The sequence below is a fragment of the Panthera pardus genome, unplaced genomic scaffold, assembly GCF_024362965.1.
Source record: "Panthera pardus isolate Hobbes unplaced genomic scaffold, ASM2436296v1 HiC_scaffold_1, whole genome shotgun sequence".
Lineage (NCBI taxonomy): Eukaryota > Metazoa > Chordata > Mammalia > Carnivora > Felidae > Panthera > Panthera pardus.
Genome location: NW_026526654.1, coordinates 62,381,462 through 62,408,882, shown reverse-complemented (window position 1 = coordinate 62,408,882; position 27,421 = coordinate 62,381,462). Strand labels below are relative to the sequence as shown.

Sequence of the window (27,421 nt, the reverse complement as noted above, 5' to 3'; positions counted from 1 at the left end):
GTGCTTTATAACCATGAATTGCCTTTTCTAATACATGAAAATATTTTTTAGCACCAGGAGTAAAATTCTTGCTTTCTCCTTCTTGAAATAGACACAGTCATTATTGCATTTTCTCACCCTCTTTATGCCATGGAATTAATTTGCACAGTGAAAGAAAAAAACGATGTAGGGAAAAAAAATATTTTAAAATAAGTTGACTTACTTTGTTTTCACAGGCCATCTAAAAGCATTGATGGCCATAGCTCAGCTTCATTCTGCTATGTATGAAAAAAGTTCCCATGAGTGACAAGCCAAAAATATAAGTCTGTTAACTAGACAGCTCTAGGCATCCCAACCTCTTCAGTAACTGGTCATTTTTGGCAAAGAACCTGGGTCCATAAATAATTCAACCTACTTCAGCTGGGTCTTAGCCGCAGGAACTGTCAAAAATGATAGATGGTGCAAAACTTTATCCGAGACTGACCTTCTATCCTAGGCAGCATTTCCAGTGCAGGCCTGTGTGACAGATGATAAGCATGCTTGTTTTCTGTAAATGGCCATCAGGGGACAGCCAATTGAGCTGGGTGGTCAGATTACCATAGTAACTCTCTTGTCTTACCCTCTGTTATCCCTGGACATTACCTCCATTTCCTCCTAAACCTCTGACCCCTGGCACTCCTTCTTGCCTTGCTCTGCAACTCATACCTGGCCCCAGGCCCATGAGTCTCACCCTGGAGTCTTTTCCAAGTCCTGAAAGGCCCTCGGTGGGTTGGATTCTGTCTGGTTTGGTTAAAAGGAACTTTCCTCATTGTGCTGTGGGCTCCTTGAATAAGGGAGGAATCAACCTCCTTCTTCTCTATCCTCAGTGCTTTGTATAGTATCTGGTGCAAAGTGAGCTTAACCATGTTTGTTGAATAAATAAGAGATATTTTGAGTTTTGAATTTTTCAGATGGTCTAACTCAGAAATCTTCAGCTAAAAACATGAAATAAAAATGCCAAGTTTTTAATTTTTTTGTAAACTACATTGGATAAATCCAGTGTGAACATCCTGGATATCTCATTCTAATCTGGAATTGTAATAAGATATAGACAACCGAAAAAATCTTTTAGAGTAAGGGTTCTGTAGAGGCGCCTGGGTGGCTCAGTCAGTTAAGCATCCAACTTCAGCTCAGGTCGTGATCTCCTGATTCATGAGTTTGAGCCCTGCGTCAGGCTCTGTACTGACAGCTCAGAGCCTGGAGCCTACTTCAGATCCTGTGTCTCCCTCTCTCTCTCTCTCTCTCCGCCCCTCCTCAACTCGTGCTCTGTCCCTTTCTCTCTCTCAAAAATAAACATTAAAAAAAAAATTTTTTTGGGGGCGCCTGGGTGGCTCAGACGGTTAAGCGGCCGACTTCGGCTCAGGTCATGATCTCGCGGTCTGTGAGTTCAAGCCCCGCATTGGGCTCTGTGCTGACAACTCAGAGCCTGGAGCCTGTTTCGGATTCTTTGTCTCCCTCTCTCTGACCCTCCCCCGTTCATGCTCTGTCTCTCTCTGTCTCAAAAATAAATACACGTTAAAAAAAAAAAAAATTAAAAAAAAAAATTTTTTTTAAAGTATGGGTTCTGTGTAAGGGAGATTTTTTTAAGAGACACTGATAGCCAATATTTTGTAAAACAATTTTAAATGTTGCCCTAGGGTCAGCCTAGGTAGGAGCTGTGTAGAGTGGTGGACAGAGCAGAGACTTCAAAGCTGGAACGGCCTGGTTTGAAAGCCGCCTACATCACCCTCCAGCTATGTCGCCACAAGCAAGTCACATTATTACCATAATTCTGTAAGCCTCAGCTTCCTCATCTCTCGAGCAGGAATCATAAGTCTTTGTTGTCAGTATTAAAAATACTACCTGTAAAGACTAAGCAGAGTCTGGGGCACCTGGGTGGCTCATTAGGTGAAGCGCCGACTTTGGCTCAGGTCATAATCTCACAGTTGGTGAGTTTGAGCCCTGCTTCGGACTCTGTGCTGACAGCTCAGAGCCTGGAGCCTGGAGCCGGCTTCAGATTTTGTGTCTCCCTCTCTCTCTGCCCCTTCCCCACTCCCACACACTGTCTCTCTTTCTCTCTCTCTCTCTCTCTCTCTCTCTCTCAAGTATCAATGCACATTTAAAAAAAAAAAAAAAGGGCTAAGCAGAGTTTCTGACACAGCAGTGGCAGCTAGGGATGATGGGTGGTGTAACTCAAGGCTTTGGAAAAGAAATCAGCAGGCCCCTGGAATCCTCCTGGAAACACCTCCAGAACTGGAGATGGGAGCTCTGGCCCCTCTATGTCATTCCCCTCTTCTTCCCCCACCGTTTCATAGCTTCCGTGATCCAGAGCCCTCACCCCACTGGCCCATGCTCACCTCACCCTCTCCCGTCTTGCATGGCCCTCATCACTACAGGCACCGTGTGTTGAGCAACTGCTAATTAAGTGCTTTGCAATTACCCAATTCATCTGACCCCCCAAATAATGTTTATGATGCTCAGATGCTGTTGTTACCCCCATTTCACAAATGACAAAAGCAGTGAGATCATTAACTTGACCAGCCAAAAACGCAATTAGGACATATCAGAGCCAAGATTTTATACCAGGCCAGTCTGATTACAAAGTGGGTACTGATTCCACTACGTTATACTGTCATTGTGACTTCCCAGGAAGGAAAAACAGAATTCACGTGATGAAATAATTTCATATAAACTCTAAGTGCTGAAACTTTTCATCTTGGGAAGCTAGCAAAGACAATGAAAAGAACTTGGGTAATTTTCTGACAGTAAAGAATCATAGCCTAATATGCATGTATTTGACAATCTTTGTGTTTCCTTGACAAAAACATAACCTAGAGACTAGACTTGGCCCAGGACCTTGTCAGGTGGGTCTCAGAGTTTTGCCTGAGTGTACTGGTAACTTCATTCCACTTTTAGCAACATTCATGCTTTCTTTTGGTCTTATTTTGCTATCCTGCTGTAATTTAATACTCTGCTCAATGCTGTGACTTGTTTGCAGATGTTACCCCTCCACAAACAGCTGGTTATATGGAAATCACTGACCTTCAATCAAAGAAACTCCGATACATCCCTATTCCCAGGTAATTCACTTTCACCTTTGTCCTCCGTTTGTATGTCAGATAGAAAGTGAGCCAAGTCTTCCCAAGTGCTCTGAATAAATGTGTGCTTTTGCTTCCTTAAATAGCAAGCTCTTTTTTCCCCCCAGTTGCACTTGGCTTATGTCTTGCTGCTGTTCTGCATGGTTTACTGCTATTTTTATTTTCATTTGGGAAAAATGTCATATAGGTATAAGTCTAACAAACTTCAAGGCTTCATTTCTCTTTTTTGATCTGTCCTAATGATAAGTTTTTCTGTAACTGAAATAGCATTTTCAGTATTGCAGAAATCTTTGGGGTTCTTAAATGTTTTTAAGTTTTTATTTAATTCCAGTTAGTTAACCTACAGTGTAATATTAGTTTCGGGTATAGAATATACTGATTCAACAATTCCACATATCACCCGGTGCTCATCACAAATGCACTCCTTAATCCCCATCACCTATTTAACCCATCCACCCACCTACCCCCCACCTCTGGTAACCATCAATTTCTTCTCTACAGTTAAGAGTCTGTTTCTTGGTTCATCGCTCTCTCTGTCTTATTTTTTTCCCTTTGCTTGCTTGTTTTGTTTCTTAAATTGCACATGTGAGTGAAATCATATGGTATTTGTCTTTCTCTGACTGTCTTATTTTGCTTAGCATAATACTCTCTAGCTCCATCCACCGTATCTATTAACTTTACATATTAGTTTTTGGAGGCAAATGTGTTCAAAATGTCAAAGGAATTTAAACGGCATTTGTTTAATATTGTTTTTAAATGTGCTACTGTGCATCTGCGGTTGTGAAGGCTATGTAGTAGCTAAAGGCTTCCAGAGATTTAGAATGAAACTCATGATCATTCACTGCTCTTATTATTGTCCAATGATGGAAGCAAAGTATTCAAACCAGTTGGATGGACGATACAGAAGGAAAACAACGTGTTTGGTGTCTACCCTTAAGGAGCACAGGTGTCCTCTCCAGTAGCCCATCCCTTTCTGGATGCATCCATGCCTGATCTCCCTCTCTCAGCCTAACTGAGCCCCTGCTCTGGTCCACCTGGCCTAGATTCTTCCTTACATTGCCCCCCCGGGGCCAACTACTCCTTCTTCTAATTTTTTACTCTGCTTTGGCCTAGATTGACATCACATCCCCTACTAACATATACTTCCTGACAGGCAACTGAGACCTCACAACACAGGGGTGAAAGCCTCAGCTGAGATGCCAAGCAGAGGACCCCGGAGAGCCATCCAACAGGAGAGAAAGGCCAGCCACACCAAGGCTGTCAGGCATCCACGGCACCCGCAGGCCACCTTTGCACCCATTCCTCTAACCCCTAGAAGTAAATAGCTCAGCATGACAGTACACAGTAACTCAGAAGCACAGCTTTGTTTCTTAGGACCCTTACTCAAGGTCAATAAATATGAAGAATAAAAGCATTACTCAAAAAAATAGGTTTACTTGTTCCAACATATAGAAGTATGGCTTCTTAGAGCATCTCACCTTGTCAATTTCATGGAAAATGGCTTTTGGTCATTTGGGGAAATTCCTTACTCCATATGAATTATATGCTTATTAAAATATACTATTAGTTCAAGCAACAGAAGCAAAGAACAACTTTTTGCTTTTTACATTTCTAAAGCATTAATAATCTTTTCCAATATTTCTCTTAATTTCTCCCTCATTGGCCCTAGGCTTTATTTTGTTGTTTTTCCGTTTTAACTTTCTATGTGGACCATGTTCTACCTGCCATAGGAACAACATCTGGAAGAGCAGCTGTGTATATAGCCAGTGCCAACTGGTCACTGTAATGCATTCATTTAGAGCTGTACTGTCCACCGGAAATATAATGCAATGTCATTTTATGTTCCTTCCTAGCCATATTCAAAGAGGAAAAAGAAATCGGTGGAATTAACTTTAACTAAACATTTTATTAACCCAATGTATTTAAAATGTCATCATTTTGACACATATTCAATATAAAAGTTTTAATGAGATATTTTACATTCCTTTTTTCTTCTAAGTCTTTGAAATCAGTATTTATTTTACACTTTGGGAACATCTCAGTTTGGACTTGCCATATTTCAAGTGCCACGTGATTTAGAGTCTGTTCATTATCAGTATATCCTGAATTTCTCTTGAGATTAGCTATTGCCATTTTTGGCATATATGCAGTCCAAGAGAACAACCCATCTGGATTTCAGTTTTCCTGCTAGTTGCTTAAATTTAGCATTCTGCTAGATAGCTGGAATTTTCCATCTGATGGCTAACTTCAGATAACAGAAAATACAGTGACACTGCATGTAACTATAGAACCAAAATGAGTACATCACTTTTGCCCCCAGTAAAATTTGAGTATTTTTCCTCAAATTTTTGTATTATTTCCATCTGTAAAATGATACTGCCTACCTCTCATGTGTGGGTGTATGTAAATCTGGGCTTCCCTCTACTATGATTCTATGTGTTCCTTAAAGACCTTGCTATTATGTATAAAAGAGAATATGCATTTAAAACAAGGTGAAGAAGGGGCGCCTGGGTGGCTCCGTCAGTTGGGCATCCGACTCTGGATTTCGGCTCAGGTCATGATCTCACAGTTCGTGAGTTTGAGCCCTGCGTCAGTCTCCACAAACAGCACAGAGCCTGCTTGGGATTCTCTCTCTCCCTCTCTCTGCCCCTCTCCTGCTCATGCTCTCTCTCTCTCAAAATAAATAAATCTTAAAAAAAAAAAAAAAAAACAAGGTGAAGAAGAGATTCTAGAGCAAATTGCAGTAAATGTGATTTTTTCACCCTTTTTTTGACATATTTTGACATTAATCAAGTTTCATACTATGAAGAGTTAAACATTTAGCCAGTAGATACAGTACTCAACAGTCATACATCTTGAGTGCTCTTGGAAGAATTACAAACATTATTGTTTCACGTAGAAAAATTTCATTATTCTTGAATAGCCCTTTACTTCACCATGTGTACCTATTAATTTTTTTCCTAAGGCAAATATTTCTGGCAGAGCACCGTGAGATAAATCCTGTATTATGTCAAATGTTGCCTTCTTTGAGTCCTTCTATTATTGTAAAGTAGCTCTGAAACACTGAAGCAGTAGTTACCATCTTCTTCATATAAACATATTTTAAAGCTTCTGTGTCCCAGAGTAGCTGGCTGTGTCACCTGTGTTTAGTATCTACTAAGGCAGACTGGAAAAAAAAAAAAAAAAAAAAGGTCAGGTAGTCTCGGTTTATTCTTTAGGAGGTTATAAGATTTGACCCAACACATAGTGGTTTTGTGGTTTCCCAAATCTACATTGATAGTTTATTATGTTTTTATTATCTGATGAGACTCCGCCTTTAGACCATTTATTTTACATAGAAAATATCAGATGTATTTAGAGAGCCAACGCTGGTAATTCGAATTTCTAATCTGTTTCTTTTGTATAGTGAAGGCTATGCCTAGAAAAAGGAAGTGTGCAGTTGACTCATAGAAGCAAAACTGCATTCCTAGAAATGAATATATAGCAAAGAAAACATGTATATGTATGAAATATATATAATATGACAAATATATAAATTCCTTGTTATAAATTCTTGTAACTTCCTAAATTAGAAAATGCAAAATATTAAATATAAATGCAGGTAAAGCCCATAGAAAAGATATCAGCTTTAGCACTTAGACTGAAACTTAGACCCCTGAGGAGTGAGTCTAACATTGCAGGTGCATGAGATATGAGTTGGTTTAGAGTTCTTTTCTTTCTGACAGTGAACGCCAATACAATCGGGGGTCCACAAATACAGAAAAATGTAAGTAACCAATAGATATCTGTGCATTTTTTTTCTTACAGATGGATCTCTTGGTATCTTTTAATATGTTTACTATTAGAATTCTTTATAGCAAGTTTAATGAACCACAATTAGGTAAACTAGCTTCGTTATTACCAACTGATTGACTACTGTAATTTCCTTTTCAGATCAGAATCTCTCTCACCATATACCACATGGCTGTCTACTATTTCGGACACAGATGCACTGCTAGCTGAGTGGGGCAAAGGTGCTGTTATTACTGTCGATATGGGAGGTCACATCAGGCTTTGGGAAACTGGACTTGAACGTCTGCAGCGATCACTCATTGAATGGAGAAACATGATTGGACAAGACAGTGACAGACATATGCAGGTACCACTCTAACCCACTTTCCCTCTTAAAGGTGCATATTTACGTATAAGGTTAGTTCCAAATGGAAGTAAACCTCTGGCCTCAAAACTTAAATATAGTTACTTAAATACCTAATTTCTCATAATAGAAAAAGACGTGTCTTTTTCTAGATAGTGGGAAAGTTAAAAGGTGCCCTTTTTGCGGTCAGTGCTTAAATATACAAGTTCCTCACATCACAGCATGAGAATACAAGACAATTGCTTCTGTTTGACCCCAAGCATTAATCAGCTTCTAGCATCACCTTTGCATTTGTTCTTTTACTACCATCATCTTGGGCATCTCTGCATGCTATGCTACCAAGGAGGCAGAAATACTGATATAAAACGCAGCACATTACCATAAGGTCAAAACCTTTAGACTAGAGAAGATACGTATATTATGCATCCAGCAAAGATGTGTTTTTACCAACTTCCTTATCTCCAGATAATGCAAACTTAGCAGTAGATAGACCCAGCCCTGCCCTGGAAAGAGATATGGAAATAGGTCACCAAAGTGAGAGGAAACTCCAGAAATGACTCAGTCACCACCTAATCTAGTTGGTCTGGAACCAATGAGGAAAGCTGTGTACCCATAAATACTAAAGCATATAATAAAAGGATTTATTTGTAATTGATTGATTTTAATCTTCAGAAGAAAACTTCTCTGTTTATGGTTCATTCTTATCCAGCAAGATGGTAAAGAAAGGCGGGTTCCTGCCAGCTGTGTTGCTCTGCAGAGAGCCAATTAACAAGATAAATTTCTACAAACTACTCCATTGATACTTGATTAATAATTACTATTTTGTGTGGTTATTTTTCTGATTTCCCTTAAAGGAGAATAATTGTGAATGAATAATACATATTTCTCTTAGATTCTTAAAACCTTATAGGAACATTCTGAAAATTCGACACCAATGTAGGCAAGCAACTTCAACTTCTTTTGAAAGGGTATGAATATATTAATTTAATTAAGCTAAAACAAATGTATTGCTCTAACATAAACATGCCATTAAGTGCAATGAATCTATCATAGCAACAGACTGAATGTTGGTCACTATCCATAACAATAATTAGAAAATTAATTAACTATGGTTCTGATTCTCTTATTATCCTGAACATTAGTTTCTTCTCCCTTTGACTTAAGCTCCTCTTTTCATTACAGAGATTGGTAAATACTATTGTATTTAAATTTCTTGTATTTTATTTCAATTCCTCATGTGTCATAGAGATGAAAGGTCATATTTTTCCTATGTGTGCCAAGAGTGTGGCCTAAATTAAGTGTCTTCTACAACAGAACTTTAAAAAAGAATTTTACACATGATTTTCATAACTAGTCTTGACTGCTACAAAAATTAACCCCTATTTGTAGTTTAGCCATACACTCTTTTTTCCCAGCGACTTCCCCGACTCTGTTGTTCATCTTTCTATTCCCAGCATAGTGACTGATACACAACAGGCAATTAATATATTTGTGTATGCTCATACTCATATATCCTAATTGCACTAGCCTTTGAAGCTATTTGACAAAAAATGGAACTGTTCTTTTAAACTGTCACAAGTTATTCATTCGTTTTTGTGTAACTGAATAAATATTTATTGGATGAATATATATAGTTATTAAGTTAGAAATGAACAGAAATATATTATCTAACATCTCAAAAATAATCAAAAGGTTTGGCTGCAGTATGCAGAGCAACATCTGATCCTTCCCAGACCTAACATTTTCCAGAAAATGCATAACTTTATGTCTCCTGTTCAAAGTTCAGCTATAACAGAAATAAGACTTATTCAGAAAGAAAGTTACACAATTCAGAAGTGAATGTTAGTTTCATTTGGAAAATTAGAATAGCTGTTATCCAACCTTCTCCTAACATCTCTGATGTTCTTTGATCCATTTTGGTCGATATTGAAATATATATTTATCTACATACTCAAACTGAGAAACAAATTGTAAGCATACGTCTTTATGTCTAAAGAGACAGGATTAATTGCCCAGATGGTCTGACGTCGTTTTATTTTTTGGTCGGATCTGTCCTCTTCTCCCTGCTTGGTCAATAACGAGACAGCACAGGGACGCCTGGGTGGCTCGGTCGATTTGAGTGTCCCACTTGGGCTCAGGTCATTATCTCACGGTTCGAGTGTTCGAGCCTCGCGTCAGGCTGACAGCTTGGAGTCTGGAGCCTGCTTCGGATTCTGTGTCTCCCTCTCTTTCTCTGCCCCTCCCCCGCTCATGCTCTGTCTCTCAAAAGTAGATAAACTTTAAAAAAAAATTTTTTTAACAATGAGAGTATATTTAACTGCTCATATGCAGACCAGTTCTTGTTATTATTTACAAGTAGTGTACACAACCAGACCTAAATGGGAATCACTGTGGAGCAGTAGTAATAAGAAGCAAAATATGTCTTTTACAGTTTCCCGTACGGTGCGATCCCTCAAGCTCTTCCTCATTTATGGGCCTTTTATTCAGCATATGTCTCCTCCTGGTTCAGGAGCTTGAAAAATGCCTTTCTAGAAATATTGAGAAAAGAGAATATGTTCTTAGTACCATACTTCTCGCTGGCTAAGTTCCAGCCCTCTCCCTGTTCCTGGCAGAGTAACCCGATCTCCATCTAGTGGCAAAATGGACTTACTTTACATCGTAGAAATTAAAAGACCTGCTTTGCATTCACTAGTTTAAGGAGGTTTACACACACCTGTATTGTTTGGTTCCTGTTGGTCACGAGATGCTCCATTAGGTCGACAGTGAAGGCTGGGCAAATACCCCACCACTTACTGACCCACTTTTTTCCTTGAGTCTTTTGAATGATAGCAAAAGAACTGTTTATATTTAGATTAACTATGTCAGTTACATGCTTTACCACTTTCCTTTATGTCTTGCTTCACTTCAGCCTTCTAGAGTTATCAATTCTGAAGCCATTGTTGCTTTGAATTTTAGTTTTTGCTTAATGAATTCATTGATAGTTCTCCTTCATGAGTAGTTTGCAAGAGAGTGTTTATTGAGCTCTTCATATAAAATGTGTTCATTAATTTTACATGCTATGATAGGAAGTGTGTTTTTCTTACAGCAAACAACTATAACAAATTCAAAGTGTCACTGTAGCTGTGGTTCTAAAAGCCCATGATTAAGAATTCATATTTATTACTTTTAGACTTCATATTTTCAGAAGCATGTGTTAATTATAAGCCAAAATTTTTCTGACCATGCTTCATAGTGTTCTCTCTAAAGCATATTTTTCATATTTTTATTTAGTTACACTTGGATTCATCCCAAGAAGGCTGTTAAAGCTACACCACAGGTTTCTTCAGAAATCAAACCATCTTCTTTAAAAAGCTCCTGGTGACTATTCTTGTGGGAACACAAAAGCTAAAAGGTTATAGCTTTCAAGCGTTATTGTCTGATTACAATAAACTAATTCGAAAGTAAATCCTCTGTATGTTACTGGTAGAATCTCTTTGAGGCCCTTGAATAGTACTTCCTTATCTGTATACTTTTAAAATGGATAGGATCTTTGAAACACAGTGTGGGACTACAACTTACTCATTCTTACAGTGAAGATAGTGCCTGGTACACAATAGATACACAGTAGAGGCATCAGAAAACATACTTAGAAAAGATAACTAATTTATATTAAGCACCACTAAGACTTTCCCCCTTTTAAAGAAGATATTCTAGGAATATGAGTAAAGGTAGTTGTTGTACTTTGGTAAACAAGACTGGCCTTTTCTTTAACTACAAGCCCAACAGTAAGGATTTTTTTAAGATATCAGTAAGATGGTAAGTCCTTCTTCCGGTTTTGGAAACCACTAGATCATTTCATTGGAGCTGTATTAGTACCTTTAGGTTTTCACTATGCAGACTATGTTTTCTCCACATACGCTGAGAGGGTTTACAATTTTTTGTTCTTTTTTTAAAGAAATTTTTTTAATTTTTTTTTATTTTTGAGAGAGAGAGAGAGAACAAGTGAAGGAGGGATAGAGAGAGAGGGAGACAGAATCTGAAGCAGGATCCAGGCTCTGAGCTGTCAGCACAGAGCCTGATGCGGGGCTCGAACCCATGAACTGCGAGATCATGACTTGAACTGAAGTTGGACACTCATCCGACTGAGCCACCCTGGAATACAGACGAATTCTTTCTTCTTTTTAAGGGTAGCTTATAGTTTACTCTTGCACCACGTTCTTCACTTTGGCCAGTAACTGAAAATACTTAGCAGTCTGATTCAGTGGGTCATTATCATTATCGTACATATAACAATGTATATTTCATAGGATTGTTATATGTACATGTATCTTTGGGGATATTCCTTGGCCCAAAAAGGCAATGCTTTTTTTTTTTTAATTTTCATAAAAACATTCGGCAAAATGGTCTAGCCATTTGCCTATGCGGTAGCATTTGAGCAATGCCTCTAATGATTTTCCCATGTTTATTCCTGCTAGAGAAATTCCCAGCCATGGAAATCCATTTTGAATCTAGATCTTAAATAAGGTTTTCAGACTTGAATAAGGTACACTGGGAGTGTACTACCCGGTGGTGTGCTGATAGACCAGCCCTCTGGTGAGGTAAAGGTGGGGCAGTTTATAATGTTTGCCAATTTCCCTGGTGTAACTACTCCCTCCGTGGCCGATTTCACGCTTCCAAAGGTTAATAATCAACTTGCTCAATTTCTGAGTATTTAGCAGCCATCAGAGAAAGGAAAGAAGTACTAGGAACACAGACAAGATGGTGCCATCTTATCTCTGGGAAGTACTGAAGCCCATAGTTGTCCCAGTTACAGACTGGCGATGCTCTTTTTGAACCACGAATACAGTTTGAGCAAAGAATTAGAAAGAAGTCTGCAGTCAAGTAGGATGACACTCATGAGTTCACAAGTACAAGCCTCCTTTCTTATAAACATCATTTCAGAAGGAAATTACCAGATTTTTACAGTCCTCCAGAAGCCGTGCTTCCGTTAGATCACAACTTTGTCAGTGATTGCTAAATATAACTAAAATTAAATGAGCAACCACCTCCCTCAGACAAGCAGATCAACAAGCTTATGACTTTCAGGGAGGCCATGAGTTTTCATTAGCCTTTTGTGCATATCCAACAAAAATAATAATCCTACAAATTATAATAATTGGAGGTACTATAGAGTCTTAAACTAATATTAAAAACAGAAATAGCACCTAGCTTTCTCATTATAGAAAAGACCTAACCTTAGGAAATTGCTTTTCAAATCATCACTGACAGAAGCATTTCAACTCCTTTCTCTCATGACAGGCCTTAAGATCATTCTTTTATATGGTACTATATCTTCAGTGCGTGTTATTTAACAATATATCAGCCAGTAAAGAAGTAATCTTAGGAATATTTAAAGTATAAGGAAAACAAATTAATTCTGTAATATATCAGTTATAAATTGAGATGTCAAATTCAATGAATATGTTGACAATTAATGGCTCTAGAATTTTTATGATTCTGAGCCTATTATGTATATAGTTACATGTAATCAACACATCACATTGGCTACAGAAATAAAATCCTCCTGTTATATTTATAAATAAAATTGTAATTTTATTCATAAGCAGGCATAGCCTATTGGCTATGCTTTCCAGTTAAAATATAAAGATAATACCATTGTACCTTACAAAGTTGTCGTAAGACTGAAATGCATCAGTACCTGGCACAGAGTAAGTAAACAAATAACAACTAGAAACTTAGAATTTAGAATTTGGGCCATAGAATTCTTTAATGCTTATATGGAAATGCAAAGCCAAATTAAAAGGAAGCAGTGTTACCCAGTCACCTAATATTAAATCATGACCCAATGAGTTACATAATGCATCATCTATCTTTGTGTTATAAGGTGTGAGGTTTGTTTATAATCCTATTTAGGAAAAGTTTTGTCAGGCCCATAAAAGGAATTTTGGTCTGTGCCTAAACCTGTCAACTTGAGGAAAAGCAGGAAATGAATGATAGGACAATTGTCAGCAGAGGATTATAGTGTTTAGCCTTATTCAAAAGACAAATTAGAACAGGACCAGAAAACACACAGCAAATATATACATCATCTTTAGTCCTGAGTTCTGAGAACAGTGAAAAGAGCAAGTCAAATTTGGAGTTGTCTCTCTTAATTTTTCCATATGCAGTACTCTTTGGTCTCTCCTTATAACATTCCAAAAATGTCTCTCTTTTTATTTTCTATTTCCTCACAAGGTCAGGCCACAGGTACCATTCTCTAACCTCTCTGAATAATCCCACCCATTCTTTCATTTATTTAATTAACATTTGCTTAGTACCCAGAATTGCTAGGATAAAGAAATAAATAAGATACAGGTGCAGACCCAGGGAACTTACAGTCAAGTAGAGCTATAATGAAATAAGTTGTAGTGCAATATGGCAGATAAACTGATAGGAGCATGATCAAAGGATCAGAAAACAGCCTAACCCCAGTTTTTCAGGAAGGGGGAAGGAGCTCTTGATAAATCAAACGCATGTGACTAGTTTTGTCTCTTGCCAAAATCCCAGTAAAAGAGCAATAAAGGATCAAAAAACAGTCCCAACCCACCAGGGCAAAGAGAACTACAGACGCAGCAGCGCTTTGGAGGATAGAAAATAAATGGGTGGGTGATAACGGAGTTATCAGCTGGAGAGAGCTGAAACCTATTCTTCCAGAGGGGGAAGCCAATAAGATGCAAGCTGCCGTACTCTGCAGAAGCCCACAAAGCATCAGGGCTTGAAGGCACCATGTACCTCTGAAGGTTGGAGTGCAGGGTGGCACCAAAAATTGGGAGATGAATTGAAATTCTGTATAGAGACCATTTAGATAGCCAGATTTTCTCCTCTATTTTGCACCTGGGCCACTGGCTCTTCTCTAGGCTTACCAAAGACAGGAGCTGTAATGGAGATTTGTACAATTGAGGACAAGAATGAGACCACGTAGACAGTGAGAAGATAAAGTGAAAGTTTACTTTTCTTACATAGATTCCATGAAGCTGACTTCCACATTTATACCCTTTGAACAGAAGAGTAGAAAAATCCTTTCTAGAAACTGACATATCCAAAAGAAAACCTTTCTGATCTAATATTTGGAAGTTTCTCCCTAGTAATCTTACAAGAAGACCCACTTATTGTTGAGACCAGCCTTTATGCAAAAACTTCAGTCCACTTTTTAATGCCTTCTTCTTAAATATTAATGGATAGCCTCTTATACAGAAAAAAAATGGAAATGAAAACAAATGAACAGAGAAAATAGAGATGATGCAGAAAGAAGAAAAACATGTCACAAAGTGACAATTGACATTCTCAGACAGGCAAGAGAAAATATGATGATCATAAAACAAAAATGTGATGCTTTTTTAACATAGGAACCTTCAAAGAACAAGAAAGGTGTCTTGGAAATTTAGCACCGAGTAATGTATAGAAGTGTTGAATCACTATATTGTATACCTGAAACTAACATAACACTGGATATTAACTGTACTGCAGTTAAATAAACAACAAACCAATCAGACATGGTATATGGAGAAATAAAAAGTGGTAGCAAAAATAAATTCAATAGGAGGCATTGGACATTCACTGGCTAGTGCTTCGCTTAACCAAGTCAACTTTCAGAACTGCATTCGTTCAATGTGTTGTCTCACATCTCTATAACACATTTTAAGTTTTAAAAGTTAAGGGGCACCTGGGTGGCTCAGTTGATTAAGTGTCCTACTTCAGCTCAGGTCACTATCTCTCAGTCTGTTGAGTTCAAACCCCTCATTGGGCTCTGAGCCCAGAGCCTGGAGCCTGCTTTAGCTTCTGTGTCTCCCTCTCTCTTTACCCCTCCCCCACTCACACTCTGTCTCTTTCTTTCTCAAAAATAAACAAACATTAAAAATATTTTTTTTTTAATTTAAAAGTTAAAAGACACAAGGCCTGATTGGGGGTTAAAATGATTTTCTAGGGGCACCTGGGTGGCCCAGTCAGTTAAGCATCCCACTTCGGCTCAGGTCATTATCTCACCATTGGTAAATTTGAGACCCGCATCAGGCTCTGTGCTGACAGCTCAGAGCCTGGAGCCTGCTTCAGATTCTGTGTCTCCCCCCCTTCTCTCTCTGCCCCTTCCCCACTCATGCTCTGTCTCCCTCAAAAATAAACATTAAAAAAAAATGCAATAAATAAAATGATTTTCTAGAACTAGTTTCATTTGAACCTCTGTAGGACTTGCTGATAGGAAGATAGGGGTAGGAAAATGGATCTTCTCCCATGGACTTCTGCTCACTTTCCAGGCAGAGCACAGCCCATGTATTTCCCCCTTGACCTATATAGCCAAACAACAGAGCTGTCGATACTCTCTGCTTCCATCAGAAAACTGCTAAAAGCATTGGATCCCATGGAGAAAAGCACACTGTATCTGGAACAGGAGTGTGAAACCTTCAAGCTATAGGGCAGAGCAGACAACCGGCTGGGACCCAAAAGCCAGAGGAACTAGACTAGTTGGTCTGTCCTAGAGGAAGCAGGCATTTTATTCATTTAGAAGTTGCTTTTCTTTTCCAAACTGCTGTGTTCTCATGATTTTATTTAACCAGTCAAGTATCAATCTTATTTCAACCATGTTTGTATACCCACAAAAAACGATCACTGCATCTTTTCGATTAATTGATTTATCAGTAATTGTCTGTATATAAATATAGTGAAAACCTTTAAGTATATTCTCAATAGGTACTAGTGAGTCACCTCCCAGCAACAAATTTCAACCAACATTTGACAGCTACAGATACAAATATAATTACATATTTGTCATCATAAATACTTTTTTTAGTGAGGAAGAAGTTTTCCTGTCATGTCATTATATCTATAATCTAATGGCTGTATTAGTTGAATCTCAGTTCCTTAAAAGCTCTGTTGGTTCCCCCACCTGCATCCGGTATTTCTAGTTGATTTTCATATCACAGCAGTGTATATGCTCTAGACCTGGCTTCAGGAAAATAGCAAACCATAATTTCCTAGGGAGATGGTGGTGATCCAAGCTGTAGAATTTCTTTGTGGGATAGGCAGGTGGTCATCTATTGAATTACAGCAATTCTGGACAAACAATAGATATTTGAGTCCCTTGGGAACTCAAATATCTATTCCCATTTGAGAACCACCATCCAGAATGTTCTTGTGGAGCACTTGCTCTGTACCCACCAATGAAGGACCTGTGGGGAGGTGGTGGAATACTAAAACATAAAGCATGGTTTCTACCCTCAGAGAGTTTATTCTATGTGATTGGGGAGTTGAGGATGATCGTCATGAAACAGCAGCATGTAGTACAAAACAATGTGTATTTCAATGGTAAATTGGGGAGTTTTGACCCTGTGCTATAGTAGTTCAGAAGGGAAGTATATATGTATGATGAAAGTTGTAAGTGAAGGAAATGGGGCTTGGGTTGAACTTTTATTTTTGTCTTTAGATAGTTCAAAAAGAGAGGTCAGAGAATTCTAGACATTCTGAAAATCATACCACAGGCATAGATATAAATGAGCACTGTGTGTTTCCTTAATAAGAGGATGATTTGTGCCATAGGCATGGATCACAACAAATCCAAGAGTGACCTGGTGCAGATACCAGAGGAACAGTAAGCAAATATCACAGCCAGTGTGATGCTCGCACAAAGCCCAGGGGGCAAATCCAGGTTGAATACCAACTATCCCAAGGAGACAGTGGAGGGGATACCAGAGCAGGGGTGGGTATTAAGAGCTGGGTCTGGGACCACCAGACACATACCCGCTGGGGGATCTTAGAAGACAGGGTGCGATTTAGTTTCAGCACAGTCTTGCTGGCACAGGACACTTTTAAAAGCAGTTGAAAGGATTTTGGCCTGTTTAGGCATATCTGTAGCATATTCTAAGACAAACAACTAAAAGCAAAGGGTATCTTCTGGGGAGTGGTGTAAGAAGGAGTCACCCAAATAGGAGAAATTAGGATGTGTGAAGATCCAATGAGGCTTTTAGGTTCCCTACTCCTAGGATTTGCGGAAGGTCCTTGAGTAGGAAAAATATAATAGTGGCGGCTAGATTAGAAAGAGGGACTTGGTAGTGATGTGCAGTCTGGGAAAGAACCCCGAGTGAACTAGGGCAACTGTGAGGGCGGGTATGGTTTGGTGGGGAAAAGCTGAATATGGGTCATGGAGGCAGACATTATGGACATTTCTAGTTTGGATATCTGGCAAAATGGCAGATCATTGTAGGAACCAGGAAAGTTGGAGAGGAGATAGGATTCAGGCATTTTGTATATGCTGAGTCTCAGGTAACGGTGAGATACTTCATTAACAGTGTGCGGTTAGTAATTGGAAATAGATTATTGGGCCCAAGATCAAAGCTAGTGAGAGTTACAATGATCTTTAGCATGGAGTTTTAGCTGAAACCATGAAAACAGTTAGATGCTAAGGAGAATAGAGAGAAAATGAGCAGAACAACTGAGCTTTGTTTTTAGAAAAACGTACAGTTGTTTTTGAAAGCATATTCTCAGAACCCTCTTTAATAAGGAATCCATGTTCAAGCTGTTGGAAGACACTATAACTTACTAGCCTCTTAGAGATGAAATTACAATTAGTGAATATCTGGCTTTGAGAAGTCCCAGTAAAGAAATCTCTTTAATTTATTTAACTGAGTAGTCCCCAAATGTATTCAGAGTCTTTTTAATACTTCAACAAGTTGCCAGTCTTTATATTCCTGGTTTTCTTTGCTTCAGTTCACCGTGCACGCTGTGTAGTAGATCTCTTAGGACAAGACCTTTATGCTAATTCTAAACCTGACTCAGGATACAAGCATGTTGCATGACATTTATGACTTCAGAGAATAAATCTGGAATGCTAGGGTTGACTGTTAAAAGAAGAATGTATCCCTATACCTTTGAAGAGAGAACCTAGGCCTTAGGCTCAGCTCAAACCAAGGGCTCAACGTACGTCATGTGACCTAGTCTCTCTCCTCTTGGCTCTGCTTTTTTCTGGCTTCATTGTTACAAAGCCTTTCTCCATTTAGTGGCAGCAATAGCCCTGATGGCGCTAGGTAATACATGGTTCTCACAGCTGGCAATCTCAGTAAAAGGGGCACGTCTCTCCGAGTAATTTCAACACAGCCTTTAGGGGTATTACAATAGGCCCATGAGGTTACGTGCCCATCCTGAACCAATCACTGTGACCAAAAGGACAGAATACTCTTAATTGGTCAGATTTTGGTCATGCATGTCTTCACTCCTAGAGTTTGGGATGAGCGAGGGCTGTATCAATCCCATCCAAACTACAAAATTATGAATTAGGAATAGGGGAAATACCCCTAAAGAAATACTGAATAAGCAAAAAACTTGACCATGTGTTTTGGGGGAGGGGGGGGTGTTGTTGTTTTTGGTAGTTTTGACAGCTAAAGCCACCCTCTTGCAAGTGACAGCTGATAACCTTTCTAGGTTTGGGCTTCCTGGAGACCAGAACTATCATCAGATTCATTTTGTTTTGCACTCAGCACAACATTCATAAAACATGACTTTTACCAGATGCAATATGAAGGTAATTAGACCAGTGATGACCTATAGCATTCATTAATTTCATCTTCCACTTAAGTCCTAGAGTGAATACTTCAGAAACACATACTTAACTTTCTAAACACATGTAAGGCGGACATAAATATTCTAGTTACAATTGTCTTATGAGACTTTCCAGTTGCAAGAGTTCTGAATAAAATTGTCAGGTCTGTCTTGACAGTGCTCTGATGGCATTACGGTGGGTTTTTCCCCTAATGAAAAGAACTTACTAATATTGGATCATTTTCATTATTTTTTTTTCCTTTAGATATTTCTGTTTTAAGAAGCAAACACAACACTATTAAAGGCCCTACATTTCACATTGCTGGTATGGGTTGAATAATCCTTTCCATAAAGAGGAATGACATCTATAGAGCCCTAATAGGAAAGTCTAAAACTTAATAGGTTTTGTGCTAGCCAAAGGGGAAAGTGCTGCATTTGACTATGAGTCATCATTACCTCAACCACTCTGCCATCATATTTACATATATAAGTCATTGCTCAGAAAGGGGAAACCCTGACATAATATCAGAAACAAATTTCACGTGTTCTGAATCTGGTTGGAGTTAACCCGTAGAACTCCCAACAAATATATAAGGACTATTTAACAGCAATAAATAGAAGTTATTTTTGTTACTATGACTCTCTTAATACTAAAATATAATATTTTTCCTATCCTATATTCCAAATTACTTAGAAGTTTAAAAATCAGTTGATTATAGGGATAAGCTTCTGACTGCTCCCAAGATTAAACAGACTTCAGACTTCTGAATATAATTCTCCTCACTCAGTTTGAGAAATATTTAGGTAGGTAGGTACGTAGGTAGATAGGTAGGTAGGTAGGTAGGTAGATAGGTAGAACAGAAAGAACATTTATATTTATTTATTTTTATGTTTGTAAATATGAGACCTATAATATGTCTTTATATATATGCATGTGTATATATATAAAACCTTTCTAAAGTTGCAATAGAATATCTTTTACGAAATAGGCCTTGATTCTTCCACTCTGAGTTTTTCACTGTTTCTTCTAAACTTTGGTGAATTTGAAAGAAGCATATTATTTGTTTAGGACAACTGCTGATAAAAACAATAGAAAAGTGGGGCCTCTGGGTAGCTCAGTCAGTTAAGCATCCAACTCTTGGTTTCAGCTCAGGTCATGATCTCATGTTTTATGAGTTTAAGAACCACATAGACTGCCTGGGATTCGCTCTCTCTCTCTGCCCCTCCCCCACTCATACTCTTGTGCATGCTCTCTCATAAATAAATAAGTAAATAAATAAATACTTTTTAAAAAAACAATAGGAGGGGTGCCTGGGTGGCTCAGTTGGTTAAGCGTCCGACTTCAGCTCAGGTCATGATCTCGTGGTCTGTGAGTTCAAGCCCCGCTTAGGGCTCTGTGCTGACAGCTCTGAGCCTGGAGCCTGCTTCCGATTCTGTGTCTCCCTCTCTCTCTGCCCCTCCCCCACTCATGCTCTGTCTCTCTCTCTCTCTCTCTCTCTCTGTCAAAAATAAATAAACATTAAAATAAATAAACAAACAATAGGAAAGAAAAGCATTCCCTTCAGAGCCTTAAATCCATGCCTATTTATAAGTTCTGTCTTCAAGTATAGACAAATAATTTAATTTTTTATTTTTCCTCACCAAATCTAATTACATATTTTAAAACTGTTTATCTTTCTCTCCATATATTTTTTTCCATGAACCACTTGAAAGTAAGTCAGAGACATGATACCCCATTACCTCTGAATGCTTCAGGGAGTATTTCCTCAAAACAAAAGCACTCTCCTACATAACCACAATACAGACCTCAAAATCAGGAAGTTAACGATGATACATCATTAATGTCTAATCCACAGAGTTTATTCAAATTTCACATGTCCCAAGAGCATCCTTTTAGCACAAAGAAGCAATCCAGGATCATGTTCTCTGTCAATCCAAAAGTTTCTCATCTTTCCTTGGCTTTCATGACCTTGACATTTTTGAAGAGCTTAGGCTAGTTACTGTATAAAAATATCCCTCAACTTGGGTTTAACTAATGTTTCTGCATTGTAGATCCAGTTTATGCATCTATGGCAGGAATATCACAAAAATGATGCTATATTTCTCTCAATGTGTCCTATTAGGTGGCACAGAGTATTGGTTTGTCCCATTACTGGTGATGTTAACTTCAAATATCTGGTTAAGGTGTTATCTCCACTGTGTTTCTCCACTGTGAAGTTAATATTTCTTCCTTTGATAATTACTATATGTCTTTTGTGGGTTTACATTTTGAGACTATGTAAATATCTTATTTCTCATCAAGCTTTCTTTCATTAATTTTACCATCCATCAATGATTCTTATTTGAATCAATTATTATTACTGTGGTTGTCAAACAGTGATTTTTTTTTTCCAATTGCATCATTTCTTCTACATTAACAGTTGGCATTCTAAACTAAGGAAGGACCCTCCCTTCTTATCCCTCTGTTTTTTTTATTAGTATTGCCTCATGGATTTCTACCTTATTTGATGGGTGATAGTCTATTGCCACTCTTATTTATTTTGATGTTCAGATTGTTCGTTTAGCCAGTGGGGACTCCTTCAAGCCAGTTCCTTTGTCCCTTTGACATGCTTCAGTCATTTTTTTAGTACTTCTTTAATTTGTGGCATAAAAAGTAGATCCAATTTCTTTTGTCTCTGATTTTCTGTGCTGGTATAAATACTGTTTCATTAGGCGGTTTCTCTGGGTATTATCTGTTGACTTAGATCACCCTGTTAATAAAAAAGAAGCATTCTAACCTACTTCCATTTAACCAACTCTCCAAATTAACCTGCTCTCTTGAATGGATGTCCAGAGCACCCTGAACATTCACAGCTCATCAGCTTCCCTCCAATATTCCCTCATACTTCTGTTCCCACTAGTTGAATTGTGCTTACATCTGACAGGAAACGTTTTAGCAGAGCCTTCAGGTTGAATGACCCATGCATAACAGTTATATTCAGAGAGTCTCAGAATGTTCTGTCACTCATAATCATGTATATTGGAGAAAAATCAACAAAGATGTGAGATCATATAGCCACCATATATGTTGAATATTTTTCTTCATGTTATTACAGAGTTAGGTTCTGAATAAGGCCTAAGAAATCATCCATTATAATCTTTCAGTCTCATTTGGTCAGAGAGAGAGAAATAATTCTTCCTCTGGCCATTGGCCAGGGCGTAAAATAATATTATTATAGGGACTCCTTACTATTGTTATTTGATGCCTATCTACCCATCTTGCTACACTTTATCATTAACTTTAAGTAGCTTCAGATTTTTCTTGTTCATTTGGCTGGAATTATTATTTCTACTGACCACACGAGGGTGTCTGTGACCTTAGAACAGGAATATTTCAGATAATTTCAACAACTAATAGAACTTCCATAACTAATAACTGTTGTCCTTTCACTATATTTGGAAGTTATAATTTAAAAAGTAGTTGAGGTAGCCAGAAGACATGAGTCAATGCTCTCTCCATTCGAAGACCTTTGGCTATTACATGAACGGCATTTATGAGAAGAATTCAGAACTTCTAGTGAAGTTATGCTCACAGAATTTTCTCAGGTCAGGAATTAAGAGATCCCGATCCTCTTCCTGGTTTCACCACTAATGTGTGACTTTAAACGGTCACGCTGTCTCTGGACCTTAATTTCTTGTTCTATAAAATGAGTTAGATTGTAAACTGATCCTTCAGCCTTTCCACAAAAGGCAACAATGAAGATAGGATCTAAAAGTAAGACATACATCAGGGCATCTGGGTGGCTCAGTTGGTTAAGCATCTGACTCTTGGTTTCGGCTCAGGTCATGATCTCATGGTTCATGAGTTCAAGCCCTGGATCGGGCTCTGTGCTGACAGCGCAGAACCTGGTTAGGATTCTCTTTCTGTACCTCTCTCCCTGTCCCTCCCCTGCTCGCGCGCACGCTCTCTCTCCCTCTCTGTCTCTCTCTCTCTCTCTCTCTCAATCTCTCTCTCTCTTTCAAAAATAAATAAATAAACTTTTAAAATTTTTAAATTAAGGTATACATTGAAGAACTTCTCCATACTAGTGATTTTCTTTTAATTGACTGCTTAGGATATGCTAGGTGCTATCAATACATAACCACCATTATATTGTTCTATCCTGAGGTTAGATTAAGTACTTTGCCCCAGATCACTCTCCTAAACAACGAACAAAGCTGAGATTTCAGCCTAGCTCTCTCCAACTCAGAAGCCCATGTTTTTATTCCTCTTCACCACATGGCTTCCCTAGGTCCAAAAGACTAGTTTCAGTGGAGATTGTACCCTTAGAGGAGAAAGTCATTCTTTGTCTGTCCTGGAGACCAAATGCTTACAGGTGCTGGATAGGGAACACAGATCTGGAGGGTCTGAGGTAAACAGGAAGTCATGCCCCTTCGAACTAAGAGGGCAGTCTCTACTTCGCTGTGGCCATGTGAGAATGCAGGCTCAACTTGGACAGTTTCAAGAGAAGACCAAAATCCAGACTTTTAAATGAAATCTCATTAATTTGAAAATTTGGCAACAACTCAGCATTTTTTTGTGGATAGAGTGATGACAGAACACTCCAGGACCCACAGATCTCTCTTTCTTCTCACCAGGTTGGGGATGTATCAAGAAATGAAACCCCATTCGCTTACAAGCTTTTTTCAAATAACTTACCTATGTTGGTAAATTCCCTTACTTGCTCTATAGAGTTTTTAAGTTCTCCTAATGAAATTAGGAGAATTCTAAACCCCCAGGTTTAGAATAAAAAGCCAAAAAGATGGGCAATCTACTGCCATGTTGTATACCTACCCTGAAATTTAAAAAAAAAAAAAAAAAAAAAAAAAAAAGGAATCTAGCTAAATCAGAGGAAAGGAAAAGGGGGAAACAAAGGGAGAAAAGTAAACATAAATATCTCAAAATATTATCCAGGCATAAAGAGATAAAAATTATGTTTCTTCTTCCTAAGTTGTGTGCGTATCCTCTAAGAAAAGCCATAGTATATCAAATGTACTTTTTTTTTTTAGTTTGTATGCTGTTTAAGTTATAATGAGGAGTAATGTAGCTCTTAATTGTTTTTTTTTTTTTAATGTTTATTTATTTTTGAGACAGAGAGAGACAGAACATGAACGGGGGAGGGTCAGAGAGAGAGGGAGACACAGAATCTGAAGCAGGCTCCAGGCTCTGAGCTGTCAGCACAGAGCCTGACACGGGGCTCGAACTCACAGACCGTGAGATCATGACCTGAGCGAAGTCGGACGCTTAACCGACTGAGCCACCCAGGCGCCCCATGTAGCTCTTAATTGTAAGGGGAGGAATCTAACTGGTCCCAGGGTGGTTTTGTTTAATGCATTTTATGAGTGACAAAGCAAAATTCTCTACTCATGACAAGAATGAGAAGGATGAAACTAGAAGGCTCTCCACATAGCTCTTCCACATGCATTTTCATGTCCTGTGTCTTCCCTCACATTGTCCCCTCTGGCTGGGATGCCCATCACCCACTTCTGTGTCTCACCCTTCAAGGGTAAGCACACATGGCTCCAGCCTATCCACCCCCAGCTGAATTCATCCCTCCTTCCTTGGTATCGCTGTGCCCTGGCCGCATGTGATCTCTAACTGCTGTGTGTCAGAAGGGCAAGCTGCCCCACAGCAGAATTTGTGTCCCATTGAGGCATCTGCCTGGTAGCCTGACATGGGACCAGAGCTCAATAAATTTGTGATGAATCAGTGAACCAATAAATGAATGTATGATTAATTGGGGCATTAAAGCTTTTATAAGATCCCTGCGAGGGGTCATAAAAGCTGCAAACTCCTTTGGTGTTTCTTAGAAGGCTACATCTTTTGTTTCTGTAAATGAGCTCACTGTTCACAAGCCGAATATTGCCTAAGTTGGCAGAGAACCAAATGGTAATAAATCTCCCACCCTTCCTTTTTTCCTACACTTGTTACTTTGTGGCTGCATCATGAACACCTGTGAACCAGGTGGCCAAAACTGAGTTTAATTCCCAGTTGTGTCCAGTCCCTTAGGCAAGTCATTCAACTTCTCTGGAGCTCCATTTTTGCATCTGTGAAATGCAACTACTCAGAGCAGCTACCTCACAGAATTGTTGTAAAAACCAAATGAGATAACATATGTTCAGGCGCTCTGTCTGCAAACTGTAAAGTAGTCTATGAATGTGAGATGTATTATTTATGATAATTAATCTGTATGATAAGTAAAGGAATGAGTATAGAGCATGGGGAACTAATTTTAAACTTCATAAAGAGCTATTGAATTAAATTTGAAATTTTTAGGAATCCTGTTGAGTATATGTAGTAACCCTTTTATTGGAGGGAGAGGGTGATACATTTGATCCTAAATTAAATGGATTGAGATGAACAGTCCAAGGATTTAGGTTCTTTCCTGCCCCAGCCAGTTTTGTGGAGGCATGATATTTGTCTCAGTGATCATTTTAATTTACCTCTCGCTCTTGCAAGAACCACTGGTAGTAGAATGTCTTCCTTGTGAGATGTGAGGCTGAGTGTATACATAAAGCATTCTAGTATATCTCCTTGACCTCTAAATTCTATGCTTCAATATGTCTTTTTACTGGAAATAAATTGTTTTAACACTAAGAAAAATTATAAAGTTGGAAGTGCATCTTGGTAGAAATAAAATGCTAATTTTATTAATTAAATTAATAATTTTTGTAACAGAATATATTTTATTATACAATAAATATATAACATATGTAATAATTTAATAAAAATAATTTTATTTTATTATTTTATTTAAATTTTCAAATTAAAAAATTTTTTAATGTTTTTATTCATTTTTGAGAGAGAGAGCATGAGCAGGGGAGGGGCAGAGAGAGGCGGGAACAGAGGATCTGAAGCCGGCTGTGTGCTGACAGCAGTAAGCCCAATGCGGGGCTCAAACTCTCAAACCACAAGATCGTTACCCGAGCCAAAGTCAGACACTCAACCAACTGAGCCACCCACACACCCCACCTTTGGTAATTTTAATATTGACGGAAAAACAATAACCTGGTAATTAAATACTAACAATAAAAAAAAATCCTTAACAATACTCAAAATACTAAGAACAAAAAACCTGCTATACTTAAAATTATTCACAAAAAAACATAAAGTAAAAGTAGCCCACAGGAAATACAGCTAATATGATTTTCTGCCTGACTCTAACTCATAGGTTGTTCATCTAATACAACAAATGTGCCTCGCTAGCATTCTATCATAGTATTCTCGAGTAACTAAAGAGTTACATCACAATATCTAATCCTTGCCTAAAAATGGAAATGTGCTTGAGGTCCAGAGTCCTCCTACTCGAATCCATTCTCCATAAACTGCTGAATTAAATGCTCATAAATAGTAGCTCTGAACATGTCACTCTAGGTCAGAAACCTTCAGAAATCGCATCACTGTCAACCTGAGGTAGAACCCGCTCTTGCCGGGGTTCAGGGCCTCCACAGCATGCTCCAGCCTAGAAGCACCCAGTTTCCACCACATGCTAAACTAGTGGCTATTTCCCAATCGAGCCCATCCTTGCTCCTTCTGTGCTTAGGCTCATGCAGACTTTCCATCTGCAGCATGGTCCCTTCTGCCGTTCTTTCTTTCCTCTTTCTGTGGGTCACAGCCATCCAGTCTCACAGGTCCATCCCAAATGCTACCTCCCCTGACCCACCCCACCCACTAGGTCCTTTCATGTGATACTTATCATGACCTACCTTGAATTGCTTGTGAGACTGCATTACTCTTCTTTGTAAGCTTTTGAAGTATTTGAAGCCAGGGATTGTGTTTTCCTCATATTTATTTTTTCTAGATCCTGGTATGTATTATACTTAACAAATTATCAATAATTTTAAAAATTAAACCACTTAATGTCCAGCAATGATTGGTATTGGCGGTTTAAGCTGAGGTGTTTCTCTTTAATGACAACTTTATTGAGATATAATTCACCCCTTAAAGTACACAATTCAGTGGTTTTTAGTATATACTTGGAATTATGCCACCATCAGCACTAATTCCAGAACATTTTCATCACCAAAAAGAAATTCTGTACCCAGGAAGTAGTTGTTAGCCATTCCGTCTTCCCCTCAGCCCTGGCGACCATTAATCTACTGTCTATCTCTGTTGAGAGTCTGACTCTTGATTTTAGCTCAAATCATGATCCCAGGATTGTGGGATCAAGCACTGCATTGGACTCCATGCTAAGCGTGGTGCCTGCTTGATTCTCTCTTTCCCTCTCCCCTTGCCCCTTGCCCCTTTCCCAACTCATGCTAGCTCTTGCTCTCTAAAATTAAAAAAAAAAAAAAAAAGGAATCATACGGTATGTGGTCCATTTTCACTGGCTTCTTTCACTTAGCATATTTTCAGGGTTCATCCATGTTGTAACATGGATCTGTACTTAATTTCCTTTATTGCTGAATAGCTTCCATTTCATATATGTACCATATTTTATTTATTCCATTCCTGGACATGTGGGTTGTTTCCACTTTTTAGCTACTGTAAACAATACTGCTATAAACATTTGTGTACAAATTTTTGTATAGATAGATGTTTCCAGTTCTCTTGCATACATATCTATAGGAGTGGAATGGCCAGGCCGTATGGCAACTTTATGTTTAACTTTTTGGGGAACTGCCAGACTAT

The 27,421-nt window shown here is 38.5% G+C and overlaps 1 protein-coding gene across 1 annotated transcript in view; it reads left to right on the top strand.

Annotated features, from left to right (window-relative positions):
• The window catches only part of VWA8 (von Willebrand factor A domain containing 8), a 363,559-nt gene that overhangs the window by 262,237 nt on the left and 73,901 nt on the right, over positions 1-27,421 (top strand). Inside the window, exons 36-37 of the mRNA XM_053899178.1 lie at positions 2,996-3,077; positions 7,029-7,233. Coding sequence (XP_053755153.1) covers positions 2,996-3,077; positions 7,029-7,233 — 287 coding nt within the window. The remainder of the gene's footprint in view (positions 1-2,995; positions 3,078-7,028; positions 7,234-27,421) is intronic.